A 17414-nucleotide genomic window follows, 5' to 3' on the forward strand; every position below is an offset into this window, starting at 1 on the left:
GCTGGAGCACGTATGAGAACGCTGTCCTTAAGGCATTATTTGCCCCTACTCAAGTAGATTGAGCATGCTGAAAGGTTACAGGAAAATCACTTTTAGGATACAACGAGCTTGATGTAGATCTACGTCCAGTAAAAACGTGGACCCACCAATGGAACTCTTGTACACAAATGTTTGGTAGAAACAATAAAAGGAAAATCCCAAAAAGAAAAAGAAAAAGAAATTAGAGTTAGACCACTGCACCGGTCTGTTCTTCAGCTAATGGTTCAGATGAACCGTTCTAGACCACAACACTGGTCTATTCTTCAGGCAATGGTTCGAATGAACCTTATTATCTTGTTGGAGTTTCTATTTGTAGGAGAGGACTTGGTTCGTATGAGTATGCTGAAGTGTGATTTTTTATGGATTGTAAACTCATCCAGGCCCTGTATATATAGGCTAGGATTGCTGGCAGTTTTGGTCCAAGGACTTAAATCCACATGACTGTTTTCTAGTTATTATGAGAAACTAGCCGTTATTGGCAATTTCTGACTATTGTGCATGTGGTGTAATAGCTACTGCATGCAACAGTTTCTGACCGTTTAGACACACTGGCTAGCCGTTTCTAGCTGTTGGGCTAGCCATATGCAATAGTCTGCAACACAATGCGAACGTACGAAGTGCAAAGTGCGCTACTAGCGCTTCTATAGCCACACTACCTCACATGCCCACGCCCTCGCACCGAGCCCGAGACCGAGCCCGCGCGCAGTCCGATACTCCTCGGACTAAGTGAGTAAACATTATAATACTCCACCTTTCTCATATAACCACAAAAATCTCTCTCTTTTTCCAATGTGGGACTATTCCCATAACACTTAAAAAATAGTTTTTTGCAAACCATTTTATAAAAAATATATATAATATTTTTATTTAAAATATATTAAAATCAATATATTTCAACAATTTTTTGTTGGACGCAGATTCACATTAGGCTCGTCATTTCCTAGAAGCGATTTACCTGTAACCTTTTAGCATACTCAATCTACTTGAGTAGGGCCAAATAATGCTTTAAAGACAGCGTTCTCATATGTGCTTCAGCCTGTCCTGATTTCACGTCATTTTCAGTTTTTCATATTTTACAGAAAATATTATTTCTGTATTATTTTTCAATAGCTATTTCAACCAACTGTTGATTTGGGGTACTTTCATATGCCTACCTAAGAATCAGAAGAAAGAATTATTTGTATTTTGCATGCTTGCTATTTTTACACTGATCCAGTCTCCAAGATTGATAGGATGCATTGTGCCCCAATAACAACAATAAAGAACCTATATATAAACGATAGAAAAAAAGTGACTCGGCTCGACAGTGGATCGGATTGCATTAGTTATAAAAAAATAATAATAATAATAAAAGAATGTTTTTGTTATGACTCATTCAAGACTCATTTGACTCATCCAGTGCACTCAATAAACTCAGAATAACTTGAAACTTTCATAAAACTCAACAAAACCCAACTCACAAAATTTAAAAATCATCATTACAACAAGGCAGAGTTACTCGACTGAGTTACTCGACTCAACAGACTCTCAAGTGAGTCGAGTTAATTGAGTTTTAAAACCTCAAATAATAAGGACGGACTCTGTTCGGATCTCACTCAATGATTTGTCATGGAAATGAGGGCATCAGCTCTCCGCATTGCCCTAGACAAACAAGGATATGGCCAAATGCAATCTGGCAGTACATACAAAACTGCTTGTCATGGAGATTTTCTATTTCTCTGTTTCTGAAATGCCATCACAAGGCATTGATGTGATACTTTAAGCTACAAATCACATGATCAATGCCACGACATCGACATTGTATTTTAAGTAACAGATCACATGATCGAATATCATGACATTGACATGCTATTTAAGCTACAGATCACATGATTGATGTCAAAACCATTGTTACATGGTTGAAATCTGGGAAATTGTTTAGGATCATTCAAAAACGATAATCTGAAACATTTTCACAGCTATGATCTACAGTCAACTGCCTGCATACCTAATTTCAATGAAGACATTTTCACAGCTTTCTGGTATTTACATTTGATACTGATCAATTGATTATGTGCAGGGCCCACTCTAATATTGAAAAAAAAAAGTGGGGTTGAGATCTAAAACCCCAATAGGTGGTCTGACCATCAGACGGCTGTGAAAAAATATCTCAGCAATTCATCATCTATGATATAGCAATATTTAATCTACAGAAAGTGAATGTGCCTGACTTGACAATTTCCCTAAAAATTGCAAAATTAGAAAAAAAAAAAAACAAACAAACAAACAAACAAACAAACTTCAGTAAAAATTCAGAATCAAATCAATGAAAACCCTCTCAAAAACTAGTCATAACAAACAATACACCACAAAACAATCTTCAACATCAATCTAGTGAAAGTTAATAGGCCCCAATTGAGAATTTCTCTACAAATTGCAGGGGCAAACACAACTACAATTCAAATCAATGAAATACCCCTAAAAACTCTCTACAAATTGTAGGAACAAACAAAACTACAATTCAAATCAATTTTGAAAAAAAAGGCCTCAAAACTCACCATTACAAACCATGCATCCATGTCTCAAGAACAGCTCCCTCTGCTTACCCATCGGAAGATGACCTGAAGGAGGGCCAATCTTCCTAAGCGACGGCCTTGAAAACACCATCCAAGCCAACACATCAGCACTCACATTACAGCAATTCTTCAAATTCACCTCCTTCAATTCCACACAGCCATTGCTACCCAGCAACTCCTTCACCCCTATTTTGGTCACTCCCAAACACCCTTCCAAATCCAGCATCCGAAGGGCCCGACATCCCTGCCTGGCCATCATTGCCAGCCCTTCATCTCCAATCCCTGATCCAGCCGCCCTCAAAATCTCCAATTTCAAAAATTCCACACCCATTCCTATATTCCGAACCCTTCCACAGCCATTCACCTTCAGTTCCGTTATCTCAGTGCATCGCTTCCCGATCTCCCCAATTCCATTTTCAGTGACGCTCCAACAATGGCTTACGTCAAGCGATCTCAATCCCGAACAAATGGACCCCACACCTTTGAGCGTTTCATCACTCAGGCTCTTATTCCATGCCAACTTCAATGTATGTATACATGGGTTTTTCACCAAATCTGGCATGGAATCCTCTTCCCCGAGGCCCGTCCTCTCCATACAGATTTCTTCAAGAAAATGGCAGTTCATCGCGAGGTTGAAGAACGTCGAATTTTTCAGACGGGCACACGATTTGAGATTAATGGAGATTATGTTCCGGAGATATTCGGATAAAACCAACATTGAACCGTCGGTGAGGAAATCCGCTCCTTCAAGATCCAAATGATGGAGAGACTGATAGGCAGACAAAAGCATCAAAATGCCAACGAATGTAAAACCTTGGCAACGGGAAATTGCAAGCTTCTGTAGTGGGAGATTAGCTTTAGCAGTCGAAAACAGCAATTCATCTGAAATAACCATTTGGGACAGATTAAGACAGCTCAAAGACTTCCCAACACATCCGATCAAGGAAGGAGGGACCCTGCTTCTGTTTATCGACAACGAAACCAGATTTGGGCACCGGCAGATAACGGAACGTACCCCGTCACAAGTAACAAAACTGCAGTCGCGGGCCACAATCTCAGCCAGAGTTCCACAATTCAAAGAGATTGCGTCCAGAGACTTATCGGATATGAAATGGTTCCCTGAGACATCGATTGACCGTAGATTCCGCAGCTTTGACGAAAGCTCGACAATCCCTGCATCGGTGACCGTCCCTGGGAACTGACCGGGGTTTGGCGGAGGTGCCGAGCCAAGATCCTGCTCTGGGTAGGCGATGTCGAGAACTTCCAAGGACGGGAACGAGTCGGCGATGGCGATCAGATCCCGGTCGTCCAAAAACTGGAGCCTCCTGCAGGAGAGGATCCTGAGCGTCGCATCCATCTTGCGGCCCAGATCTCTGATGGCGGGGATGGGGATCCACCTTTGGCCGAAGAGATCGAGGGAATGGAGGTTGAGGTGGGACCGGGCGATGGCGCGGATGATGGGGTCAAGATCGACGGATGGGGTGGTGGCGAGCTTGATGTGGGTGAGGTGGGGGAATCTGAGGAAGAGGCGGGGGAGGGAGAGGATCTGGGCCGTTGGATCGTAGATGGTGAGGGAAGATCGGACGGTATTGGTGAGGGAGAGGAAGGATTTGGAGACTAGAGAGAGGGTTTGAAGGTGGTTAGGGTTTTTCAGGAGACGGAAAATCGATTCCCAGCATTCCGAGGGCAGGTCTTCCCATGTTCGGGACATCTTGCAGAAAGAGAGAGAGGGGTATTCTTGTAATTTCAAGGGACGAATCTTGACCGAGAGGGAGAGGGAGAGGGAGAGGGAGGTGTATATTCGCAATTTCAAGGGATAGATCTTGCGCAGAGAGAGAGAGAAGTTTTTTTTTGTAATTTCAAGGTTTGAATGATGGAACTTGCAGAGAGGGATAGAGGGGGAGGGGGAGGGAGAGGGAGGGGTATATTTGTAATTTCAAGGGATAGACCTTGCAGAGAGGGGCGGTAATTTCAACAGATAGACGAGGTGAGAGGAGTAGCCGTTGAGAGGAGGTTTGGTGGTTATCTTGGGGTTTGAAGAGGGGGAGGTGAGGGGAAAGGGAGTCGTTTTGTGTCCGTCGCGACTTATAATCCGTCGTACGTGTGTCGCCACCACCGGGGGCCACGATGAGTGTTACGATGATCGAAATCGTCCATATTTTGGAATATATGCTATAAGAAAGCTTACCATCGTCTCTAGATGAATTTAGAACAATGGAAGAAAATGTTCAACGAATTGCATTCGAATTTAAAATTCAAAGGCTAGGATTATTTTGGAAGTTTGATTTTCAATAATGGATTTCTTTTATAGTATTAAAAAGATATGGACCGTTCAAATCATAGGAAATTCTCATCGTGTGGGCCCTGTGGATGGCGACAGTGATAAAAGCAACACGTGCGGGGAGTGGAGGATGTTATACGGACGGGACATGTTACGACATTAGAGCTCGTAGAAAAACATATAGTAAAACATCCCCCACAGTACACGTGGAAGGTTTATGTTTTAATCGGATCCGTCCATATAGTGGGGCATGTCATGGATGAATCATTTATCAAAACTCACTTATATGAAGATTATATCCAACAATTTTAATTTGATTAATTCACTGAATGTTGGACCGTTAAATTTTTTATTTTCTACTTTTGATTTGATGGCCATTAATCAGATGGATAGGATCGTTTTATCGATTTTTTTTCTTTTGAATATGTTGTTTAAACATTAGGGGAAAGTAGATGGACGGTGTAGAACAATGATTCCCTTGGCCACGTGTAATGTGTAGAGATGATATACCAAATTCCAATTCTACCGGCTTCTAGATCACCGTATCATCCCCTGTTTTAGATGGAATTAGCTAAGGAGGCTCGCTGTAACCTTGCTCGCTCTTTATGCCTGACCACGTGTTGATCCGGACTGTCCATTTAAAAGGTCCCATGATATGTAGACTACACGTAAAAAATTCTCTCTCATCGAAATTCTGATCAAGAATAATTTAGCAACAGCCTGAAAAAGCTGTTTCTAACTCCCCTAAGCATGGATGGTGAAGATCTTTGATCAGTGTAATTTTTGGTTTGTAGACTATATGTGCTAAGATCTTTTAGATGAACAGATTGGATCTCTAAGAGGCGGGGCATAAGGGGCGAGTCTTCCTAGGAAAGCTTATTATCAATGATTAAAGGAAGTATCTAGAAGGGTTGGTTTGAATTTGAATTTGAATTTTAAGAAGGGATTAAGCAGAAAAGGCTTGTTTTGAAATGGAATTGCGAAAAAACCACGGAGTTTTAAACGGGATTGAAGGAACTTTGGATCGGCGACGCCGTGCCAATACCCGCGGTTTGTAGTTCTGATAAGTGGAGCCCATGGTTCTGAAATCTGGACCATTGATCTGTAGATTCCATACCGTGGATGGAACATGCCCAAAACTTCCCTTCATAGGCCAACTGTAACGTGTTTGGTCCGTGGAACTGAATGGTACTTAATTGTATTAGATGTGATCAACATCATTACTGCACCATGATTCCATGTTTGGAAATTCCATGCCATTGTAGCCCTCCAATTTCGTTTGAGATAAAAATTCTGCCACAGGATGACACCAGATTAAGCAAAATCATGTTTGGTGGACTATGGAATTGTAAGCTACAGACCAAATTCAAAACGGAAGTTGTTCACTTGTATAATTATATAACCAGAATGTCATGTGTAAACAGTGTATTTGGATGGACAACATAGATAAACGCATGCATCAATGTGGGGCTCACATGTGTAGTGAATTTCAAAATCCATGAAAATCCTACATGAGACCAAATGCAATTCCGTGGGACTAAATGAAATCCCATCCCACCTAATCCTAACCTCTCCAAATGCTGGATGGAATTTCACCGGACCAAATGCAATTCTATCCCACTTAGGGCTGTGCATCGAGCCAAGTCGAGTCGAGGTGGGCCAAGCTTGGTTTGGCTTGTCCGTGCTCTTCTTGAGTTCGAGCTCGAGCTCGAGCTTACTATTGAAGCTTGGCTTGTTTGCCAAAACTTTCGAGTCGAGCTCAAGGCGAACTAATGGATCGAGTCGAGGCAAGCTTACCTCGAGTCAAGTCGAGCTTGCTCCCAACCTAACCCAACCCGCAACCCACGCCTGACTTAACCCAGCAACTCGACCCAACCGACCCAACCCCCAAATCAAATATTTAATTAATAATACACACACACATATAATATTAGATAAAACCATAGATGATACTTTGTTGTTGATACTCTGAGAGAGAGAGAGAGAGGAGAGCTCAGGTGAGTGTAAGCCGTACAGCTGAGACAAGCCGGGTTGACGTTGAGTCAAGCTCGGGCAAGTAACCGAGTGGAGAGAGAGAGAGATAGAAAGAGAGAGAGAGAGGAGCTCGAGCGTGGTAGGTTAGGTAAGGAAGGGAAATGGTATAAGAGAGACGGACGGGTACGATCGGGTTTATATTTTTTTTTTAAATATAATATAATATACATTAATATAATAATAATAATAATAATATATTAAAGTCAAGCCGAGCTCGAGCTTCGAGCCAAGCCAAGTTCGAGTCGAGTCGAGTCAAACTCCACTATGTTTGAACTTGGCTTGTTTTCAAAACGAGCTGGGTTATATAAAGCTTGGCTCGCCTTGATTTATCGTTCGAGTCGAGTCAAGTCAAGCTAAATCGAGCCAATCCGAGCGAGCTTTTCGAGCTAGCTTGGCTTGTGTATAGCCCTAATCCCACTTAATCCCATCTAATACCCCGTGCCAAACACTCCCTAAATTCGCTGCCTATATATGGACATTTAAGATGATAATTACAACACCAGTGTGGAAGAATAGAATCTTAAGCAAAACGTTTTGAATCTCATTTTCAATCCCTTTTTATATACATCTTATAATTTTATGTTTTGAATTCTGCGATTTATAACTCAAATTATACTTGTTCTCTTCTATTTTAAGCTCCATCTGGCTTTAATTTTATGTTTGTAAGTTGGTAGGGCTTTAAGAATCATTTAATAAAGGTAAAGTATTTTATTTTATTATTTGTTAGATGTTAAATAATATATATTCTCTTCAACATCAAACATTAAGCTTATTTTATAATTTTTTTTACTTCTTAACTAGTTGAAAGTTGAAACGCTAAATTGATGTATGACTTATTTAGAATGTTTTTATGGATGGTTACAATCATGTTAACTTAAAAATCATATGATTTTGATAATATTTCTTACATTTTAATCTTACCCTTAAAATAGACTATTAAAAAAATATTGCAACAATAACACACATTAAATGGAGAGAAATTAGATGGATATAAGCTTTGAGTTAGGGATTTTCTTTTAAAATAATGCATCAATGTTAGCATTAGTAGATTAATGGTCTAAATAATTTTTGCTAAGCCCACACGTGCATAAGAGATTTGTCTACTCCCCTTCAAAATGAAAGGGCTCTAGTTCAAAACAATCACATAACAATTGCACATCCTACACAAAAGCTTAAGCATTCAAACAAGGGGAATCCGCACGAGTCCAGGCATACACAAGCTAAGGTTGGATTTGTAAAAAAAATTATAAACCAAACGATGCTAAAAAATAAGTGCTAATCATCCACACATGCACAACAATTAGTCCATAATCCAAGGAATTCACCGATTTCAATTCAGGGAACCCTAGGGTGAGAAAAGGGGTAAATAAATTAAGGATAATACAGTCTAGGGTACAGTTTTATAAAAAAACAGGTATAAAGGGTAAAGTAAGAAGAAAACCTGAACCGGCCTCTCAATTGCATTAGTTTTAGCTGCATTTAATTGATTAATCATTCTAATAAGATATGTTTTCTACATAAGAGATAATTTAGATGATAAAGATGAATACGTGCTTAAAAGAAATATTTAAAACTCAAAATGAATGATCGATGAAAAACCAGAGATTTGGAAGATATTATTGAAAATTTCAAGTGCTAAAGATCCAAGAAAATAAGGCACAAAGGATGAAGAAAATGCTAAAAAATTACACTGTTCATTAATAGAAATAATAGGCTATTCAGTCCCACCTGAGGTTGGTTTAGTTTGACCGAAAGTACTCAAAATAATTTGGTGAGAAATTATAATTTTCATAGTTAATTTGGCTTGACTATTAGGTCCAACCAAAGCCATGTTCAGTGCTACTAAAGTAGAGTTTGGTCTAACTTGAGGGAAACAAAGACTTCAGATGAATATTGAAGAAATTCAGCTGCAACCAAGAGACAAATTCAATGTGATCGAAGTGATCTTCGGTGCGACTGAAGGCCATGGTCAGTGTGACCGAAGTGTAAAAAACATGTGGAAATTTGAAGTCAGTTTAAAGTCAATGCAAAATTTTTCTATTTAAATGGGTGTTTTTATATGTTTTAAATATGAAATAGGGCTTGGGAGAGAGACCTAGGGGTGGTGGAGCTTTCATGGAGTCGTCATTCTTCTTTAATCCTTTGGTTCTAGTTTATCTTGTTAGTTTTTATTTTGTTATAGGATGTTAGCCATGCTAGGCTAATCTCTTAGCTAAGGTTAAAAGATGAAGCTTGTAATTTAATTACATTATTTGGTTTATTTAATTCAATAAACAATGGTTTGAATAATACCCCAAGTATAGGGTTATGATGTAGTAATAAACTCAGTAAGACCAAGGTCGAATCCACAGGGATTGAAACTTGTATGTAATTTGAAACTAAGTAGAACTAGATTAAGATGAAATCTAAATCAAATGAAATTGATGGAATAATGGTGAAATATTAATCTAAAACTTATATAATTCAAAGGTGAGAACTAGGGTGCCAAGGTGTAACGCCCTGAAAATCAGGGGTCGAGTAAATCTCAACTCCCGAGGTTCAGAACATCACTTATGCAACATAGATAATGATTTTTGAATGTTGTCTATATTAATGCATTTAAACATGAGTGAGATTATATTAAAACAGCATATCATACTCCAGAGTTAATGTAATTTAGCAAGCGGAAGACTGAGATAGATATATAAATTATATAAGTGTTTCATAATCTTCAGAGTATGAGTATGTTACCGGGCTGAATATATACATGTATTGGTTCAAAATAGAGAAATTATCAAATATAAGGTGTTTGACTAAATCATAAGTCCCTGTAAACCCGTCGAATCAGTACGGGGTCTACATAGACCCGCCTGAGAGCTGAATGTAGGAGAACTCTTCCTCCTCACCTATGAAGTCCATTTCAGCTGCATAGATTCCACCATTACCTGCATCTAGACCCGAGTCTGGGTGGTATTTTAGAACACTGTCCCAAGTGGGAATGAATAGCTAATTCAGTGGAACTATAAAACAAAGGTTAACATGTTATCAATTCAGTCAAGCAGTAATGATAAAGCAATACATCAAACAATCTTAGCTATTCATATCAATGCAGGGATGATATGTATTAATGATGCATGCCCTCGCCTGTACTCCCTCTACGACATCATCTTACGATCGTGGCATGCACCCCTTCCTCTGTGCTCAACTCCAACGCCAAAGGCACATACAAATGCGGTGCATGTACGTGATTAGCCAAGTTCTTAATTAAACTTATTCTACAGCCAGTTTGAGAAGCTAAGGTACCTCCCTTTATATCATTTACCCAAACAATGATCCATCTATGGTCGTCAGTCCTAGTTAATCACATACGATAGGCAAGTTCGCGAGTTTATACCATAAGTTGTTACGGGAGGCTCGTTACCTTAGCATAGGCTTAATTCACACTCAAGGTCACTACCACCAATGCCCTACCAATTGGCAGTATATTTTCGAAGGCTCGTCACCAACTCAATTGGGGACCACAGCTAGGCTGTGCCGAAGTAGGCCTATTTTGTATTCGAGGTTACTCCACCAACGCCCTACCAACTGACAGTCTATTTTCGAAGGCTCGTCACCAACCCGATTGGGGACCACAGCTAGGCTGCACCAATGGAGGCCAACAGCTCAAATACAGTGTTCCATACCACCGTATTCGGCTCACGAGTTTGGGTTGCTCATTGGTCACTATGGGGAGGTTCGTCGCCCCAACGTAGGCCGACAGCTCGACCACGGTGTCCCATACCACCATGCCCAGCTCATGAGTCTTAGCGGATCGTGGTACTATAGTTGAAGTAGGTTTTACATTGGTAAGTGGTACCTTAGATTCAAGAAGTAGCGTCCATACATGGTAAACATACAATAGGTTAATCGGTTTATTAGACAAATTCGGCTGGTACGAGCGTACGCTGAATTAATCGACATGGTACCACTATCAACAATCATCGTACGACTCGGATTCATCGAACACATCAAATGTGGCGAGAATAATTCGGCTACTAAATAGGAATTGTTACTGATTGCCTGGACTACGTAGTAGTCCCAATCATACTCCAAGTAATAGCATTTCCATATAGTAGTCATAACAAGATTTAACAACCAACTCATGCATTTCAATCATTTGAGCATTCTATAAACATATAGTGAGCATGATATCACACATGTACATTTCATGCATAAATCATTAAGCATAATGTAAATTACATAGAGAAATCTATTCGAATCATTAAGGTAATTGAAGATCTCATCCCAACACCTTTAATAAATACATTTCATCAAACAATTACTCATTCAGGTATTTTATCAAACACCTAGACTACACACTACAACATACATGTAATATATTAGCTATAACCCATATTATGGCGGATCCTTTCACAAAGGAGTTACCACACATACAACGATCATGTATTTTCGATTAACAAGCATGACAAGCACAAATCATAATTCCATATTCATTCAGACATTTTAACGAACACATGGAATGCATTATATTCTACATAATTCATATAGATGTGTAAGACGCTAAAAACATCATATCTAAGCGCATGTGATAGCAAGCAAGTCAGTCATAAACCATTATTGACGTTAAAAGCCTTAAAAACCATAACCTAAATATTTATAGTCTGCACATTTCGTCGGTATACTCGTATCGAACTCAGTTCGAATACTACGCCTTTGTGTATGGCACAACTGCTACTTGAATCACGAAATAGGTTAGCTATTTCGTCGATTCACCTACTTGGATACCTAAAACAGATTAGGATTATGATTTCTTACCCAAGAATGGAATCAGAATCGCTTGTATAGATAGGTTTAGGGATGATTCAATGTGTGGAGTAGCAGGGAAGAATCGTTGCAGCAAACTCCAAGGATCTCTCACACTTCTCACTTTCTCCTTCTCTTTCCTCTCTTCCCTCTCTTAGGGTTTGGAAAATCGTATGGAATGAGAGAGGGGTGGGTTAAGGCCCTTATATAGGCTCAGAACTGACGCAAATGGCCCCAGGGCCATGGTATACTTAGGTTATAGCCAAAGGGTGTCCGTTTCTAATGAACGGGGCCCATCTGGAAGCCCATTACCTGCACACGGTCAGGGGCAAGTTCCCTGACAATGGATCTAAGCCAAGTTAAGATTTTGGCCCGATCGAATTTGTGGATCGTCCGTGGAAGATCAGTTTCAGTTCAATGGCTATTGTCACTCGATTAGGGCCAAAAGTACACTGACCTATGTAGGAAAATTTTCCTGATCCAAGGGTGTAATTGGGTCAGAATCTGACAGTCTGAAACCTTAGATTTAGCCTATAAGCGAACGGCCCAATTCACTTAAGTTTGAGTTCATTTTTTAAGTATATTTGCGTTTTCACACACTTTGCTCTCAGCTCAAGTTGTGTGTTTTTGGATACTAGTCGGGCTCGATTCCCACAATGGTCGTCAAGCCCAGTAAGGCGGTCATAACCGTATAGTTTCGCAGTCATCGGACTTTCGACGCGCGGTGTAGGTCTAATACGGAGTTTCAATGTGCTCCCGAGAGCAACTGGGTTTTGGGATTTCTCCTAAGTTTTTAGGTAATGTAGAGTTAGCGATTCTAATAGTTTTGGGTCTTGTAATTCATATAGAAAGTGGTTCAAGCTAATTCCACTGATTATTTAGTTTAGTACTTAATTAATTTTTGTCTAATTTTTACATAATTTAACCCTTAGTGATTTTTGCTTGAAGTGGTACTCGAGTCTTTGTACGGATTTTTTCGGGATGTTACACAAGGATCTACTTATAGCAATTGGGAAGCTACCTTACATAATTCGAGGACACAACTAAAATCAGAGTCCTATCTTACCCAGCTAGTAAAAAGAGATTTGTCTAATCTCTGAACTTCTCATGGATCAAATCATCAATAGATACGAATGGTGAAGATTTGGAAATGATTCCGTCACTGAACCATGTCTAGCAGACAATGGCAAACAACAATAATTTACCAATTTCACAGTCAATCACAAGAGAATTGTGAAAGTTAGGAAAGGTTCCATCACCCAACCATGCCCAAGAGACAATGGTGAATAACAGGGCATCCTAAGTTCACAATCTTAGAAAGAAAAGAACATACTCAAAGCTATTGCAGATCTACTGTAATTTGAGTCACAATAAACCATTAAAAACTAAAAGTATTCCTTAATAATCAAGATAGAATCCATAAGAGTTCAATAACCATGAATCAAAGCAAAGCTACCATCCTAATCACACTACAAGCTTTACCTCTTAGCCCTAGTTAAGGGGTTTAACAAATCATAAACATGGTTAACTAAAATCCCTAAAACAAAAGCATTAAAGGAGCAGAAGACTAAGATAGAGAAGAAGAAGACTCTGGCCGGCCCACGGTGTCTCTCTGTCCTCTATTCACGCCCAAGCTCGCCTCCACGACTGCCTAAAGATTAGATGATTTGCTCTCTCTATCTGACGTCCCTTTTATAAGCTGATGAAGGTCGGCTGCATAAGAGGTCGGTTCAAAGGTGCACATGCATAACTTTTATGCAGCAAATAGAGTTTTCGAAAACTCCTTACGTAGCAAACATCTGAACAGGAATCTGGGCATCCTTTTCGGAATCTGATCCAGACAGGAGTCTTGGGAGTGGTCGGTCATCCCATGGGAGCAATTTGGACAGTCCATATGACTGGGAAGATCCTCACCATGCTTTCAGAATGGGCCAGATCAGCCGGGTCTTCGGTCGTGCGTAAACAGAGGAAGAAATCCACTTTTCTTCCGTTGTGCTGCTGGTGGGGTCCATTATAGCTGTTTTTTGAGAGATCCACACCGTTCACCAGATTCCTCTCGGAATTTTGGTCAGGATTGGTCAGTTTTGAATGTCTGTAGATGTGGGCTATTAAAGTGATCTTGCTCCAATGGGTGTGAATGAATTTCTTGTGATTGCTGTGACCGGCACGTGCGCATGTATGGCTTAAAACGGTCATAATGGTTCTGACCAGAATGAGCGCATCTACATGATGGACGGTTTAGATCGTTTTCATGGCCATGATGGAGGCCCACTAACGATCCGATGGTACCCCTGTTTCACGCCAACGAAAACGGAAGTTTCTGTTTCTGGATATGGTCGGTCAAATAGACTTGGACCGAACGGGCTGGTCCGGTGCACGGCGGGTGTACACCCACTGTGTACACCATCCAGGTAAAGTGGGGCCCGCCTTGATGTTTCGGAGAAATCCGCTCCGTCCATATGTTGATTCACTTCATAAAAGGAGTTACAACCAACTTTGAAGCATATTCAGATCTCAAGTGGGCCTCAGATTGATGTTCTATGGGCTGATCTGATCGTTGAGCCACTTCTATAAGGATCCGAGGGCTGAAATTCAACGTGTACAGTTAATTTATGGTCCTTAGGACATGTATAAAGTATCGAACTGAATAGATGGTGGAAACCTGTGATCTTGCATTCTGGCTGACTTTCAGGCCACTTGAGCTTCAGTTTCTCGATTTTCTCGGATCTCTGGCGTATAAATCCATCGATCTTGGTCCCCTGGGGTCCATCCCTTACCTTGGTGAATTTTGAGCATTAAATCCATGCTTTTAGTAACCTGTTTCAGTCTAAACTCGTAAATATACCTTGTAGCATAAACATAGTTAAATTGGGCCATTAAATAGTACCGTGTTCGTAAATCCAGACAATAACTGGGGTCTGATATGTAATGTTTGACCCTCAACACTTTAAAGTCTTTAAGTTATTGATTTTTGGATTTGTTGTGAATTATAGTTATAATGAATGCTTTGATTTAACAACTGTTTAGCCTGAATTAGAGAATGAATTGGTCTGTATAATTGATTAATCTATTGTTGCCTAAGGGTGCTTTAAACGCTCTTGATTCACTGCGATTGAGATCTGAATATTTCATAAGAGAATTGTTCAATTGAAATCATGCTTTTATTGGTGTTGATGATTGCTTTAATAGAATTATCTTCAAATTGAATAGGATAGGACTTTAATTCCAATTAAGTTAAAACATGAATCAATGAATGAGGTAATGTAATTATTATAAGTGGATTCCTTGATCCTTAGTCTTTTATTTTAATTTTTAAGACTCTTTAACCTATTTGATATATTAAAAACTCAGACCAACCATTAGCTTTAGACTAGTTCTAGCCGTGTTCCCCATTCCTTGATGATTCAACCTCGGTCTCACCGAGTTATTACTACATTACAACCTAGCATATGTGGTTGTCAACCCTTAAGTTCGATCATAAGAAAACCCTTAATCATCAGGTTAGTACTGGCTAGATCACATGCAAAAGAAAGTAAATCCAAATACACATGTCCAATCGATCCTCGATTAATCGAGCAAATCCTCAATCGATCGAAGGCCCTTCGCTCATTCAATCGAGGGTGCATTAAAACGTCCAGCGAGCTTTGTTACCCTATTTCGATCAACTTGATTGATCGAAGTTAGCTGTTATAGATTTGTTGGAGCCTTTTTTTTCTATAAATCTAGAAACTGAATCTTTGCAATGATAATGGTTTTGGAAGATTTAGAAGGCTCGGTGCATTCCAAGCCTTCCTTATGCTTATAGGTTATCTCCTAAAGAGATTAAAGAGATCAATGCCTTCTTCATTATGATTAATCACTCTAATAAGCATTCCAAGCTCCATTTGATGAAAAACATGGCGTCTTGCATTCTTTAGAGTTTAAATTCTACATTCATAAGTAAAACCTTATATAAACATTCTCTAAAATGTCCATCTAGGTGAATCCTCAATTGGAGCAAACTATTACATAATTGTAAGAGATTTAACCTCACTCACATTACCTTGATAGCCTCATTTGAGCATCATATACAAGGTAGCTGACCATAAGAGCTGAAGCATCGACATCAAAGATTGAGGGAGCACAAGAGAAGTGAATTCAAGAAGTGAAGATACTCTTAAGTAAGGTACATCAGCAGGGCTCAATCTGACAAATAACATTGTCAATTTAGAGTCCATATACTCTTTCCTTGTGTAGGATTGAGTATATAGTTTGTAACCCAAACTCAAATAAGTTCATGTGTAGGACCTATGATCTTGTGTAGGGTCAAATTCATCGGACACGGGTGCATACATGTTAGTCTTCATAAGACCCTCCGTCCGAAGTAAACTTAGGTCATTGGATTAAGACCATTGCGGTTGTTGGTTAGCTAATAGAAAATCAATTAAGTCTTCGAGGGAGCCTTCAATGAGAGTGTACCTTAGGTCCTTGGGTAGGGTTGTAAAGGTTAGGAGTGAACCTATTAAAAACTCTTATGATGGTGAAATCCAGTTTATTCAAGGAGAGTACATCTCTCGAGAGTGGAGTAGGCAAGTAGACGAACCATTATATATCCTTATATTTATGATTGTGATATGAGCACATTTCTATTCTTGCTTATGAGTTTAATTAGTTAAATTATATGAATGCTTGAATGGATTATATGTTAGGCATTGATAGTACATGCACACACAAGATCGCTATTTCTACCTGATAGACTAGTAGCTCAATTAGTTTATATCTATTATAGTCTATGCAACTGGTCTCACTTGGCTTGGAAGCCTAAGTGTTACTCGCCTTAATAATTTTTAATTAAATAATTGTTTAAGTAGGCAAAAATAATAATTAGTGGTCACATCCACCCCCTCTCTAGGACTTAACCATAATTCTAAGCTCCATTAAATTTTCACGTGCAATGGTAGACAATCTACGCAATTTCAATTGGTATTAGAGCGGGTTGCTCTTAAGAAGTTAGTTGTCTATAGTAAGATCCATTAGGAGCTTTTGAATTATATGTACCAATGAGGAGAATTCCTTCACATGACCACCGTATTTTGATGGGTCTAACTACGCTTATTAAAAGGCTAGGATGGGGGTATTCTTAAGATCCATTGACCCTATAGTTTAGGCTATTGTCGAACAAGAATGGATTATACCCATAAAACAAGTCGTTATTGATGCTAAAACCATTAACACTCCCAAAGATTAATCCAAATGAAGTATTAATAAGAGAGCTCAGTATACTTATAATGTCAAAGCTCTCAATGCGATTTATTATGTGGCTTCCTCAAATGAGTTAAAATACATTTGTACATGTGAAATGGGAAAGGAAGTGTGTGACATATTGAAAATCACCCTAGAAGGAACTAGTACAATAAAGAGCTCAAAGCTTTAGCTCTTGACCACACAATTTGAAAATATTAAAATGGAAGAGTCTGAAATGTTTATGGATTTTTATTATAATTAAATTAAATAATATTTGCAACTCCATGAGGGATTTAGGGGAGTGAATTGCGGAGGGATGCATATGTAGGAAAATACTTAGATCCCTCCCGGATAGGTTTACTTCCAAAGTAACCTCAATAAAAGAGTATAAGAACATATATGAGATAAGAAGTAGAAGAACTTTTAGGTTCCCTATATACATTTGAACTATATTTTAGAGAAACTCCCTCTAGAAAGAAACGTGGAGTTTTGAAAACTTC

At 39.3% G+C, this 17414-nt stretch overlaps 1 protein-coding gene across 1 annotated transcript; it reads right to left on the bottom strand.

The window, feature by feature from the left end:
• Positions 1–2318: 2318 nt before the first annotated feature.
• On the bottom strand, positions 2319–4487 carry LOC131216916 (uncharacterized). Its single transcript, XM_058211527.1, has one exon. It carries the CDS (start codon positions 4303–4305, stop codon positions 2566–2568), a length of 1740 nt encoding a protein of 579 aa, XP_058067510.1. The 5' UTR covers positions 4306–4487; the 3' UTR covers positions 2319–2565.
• Between the last annotated feature and the right edge of the window lie 12927 nt (positions 4488–17414).

The sequence above is a fragment of the Magnolia sinica genome, chromosome 10 (genome assembly GCF_029962835.1).
Source record: "Magnolia sinica isolate HGM2019 chromosome 10, MsV1, whole genome shotgun sequence".
Lineage (NCBI taxonomy): Eukaryota > Viridiplantae > Streptophyta > Magnoliopsida > Magnoliales > Magnoliaceae > Magnolia > Magnolia sinica.

Bases quoted from the DNA above. Each gene is read 5' to 3' on its own strand.
- LOC131216916 (XM_058211527.1), bottom strand. From the start codon at position 4,305: ATGTCCCGAACATGGGAAGACCTGCCCTCGGAATGCTGGGAATCGATT.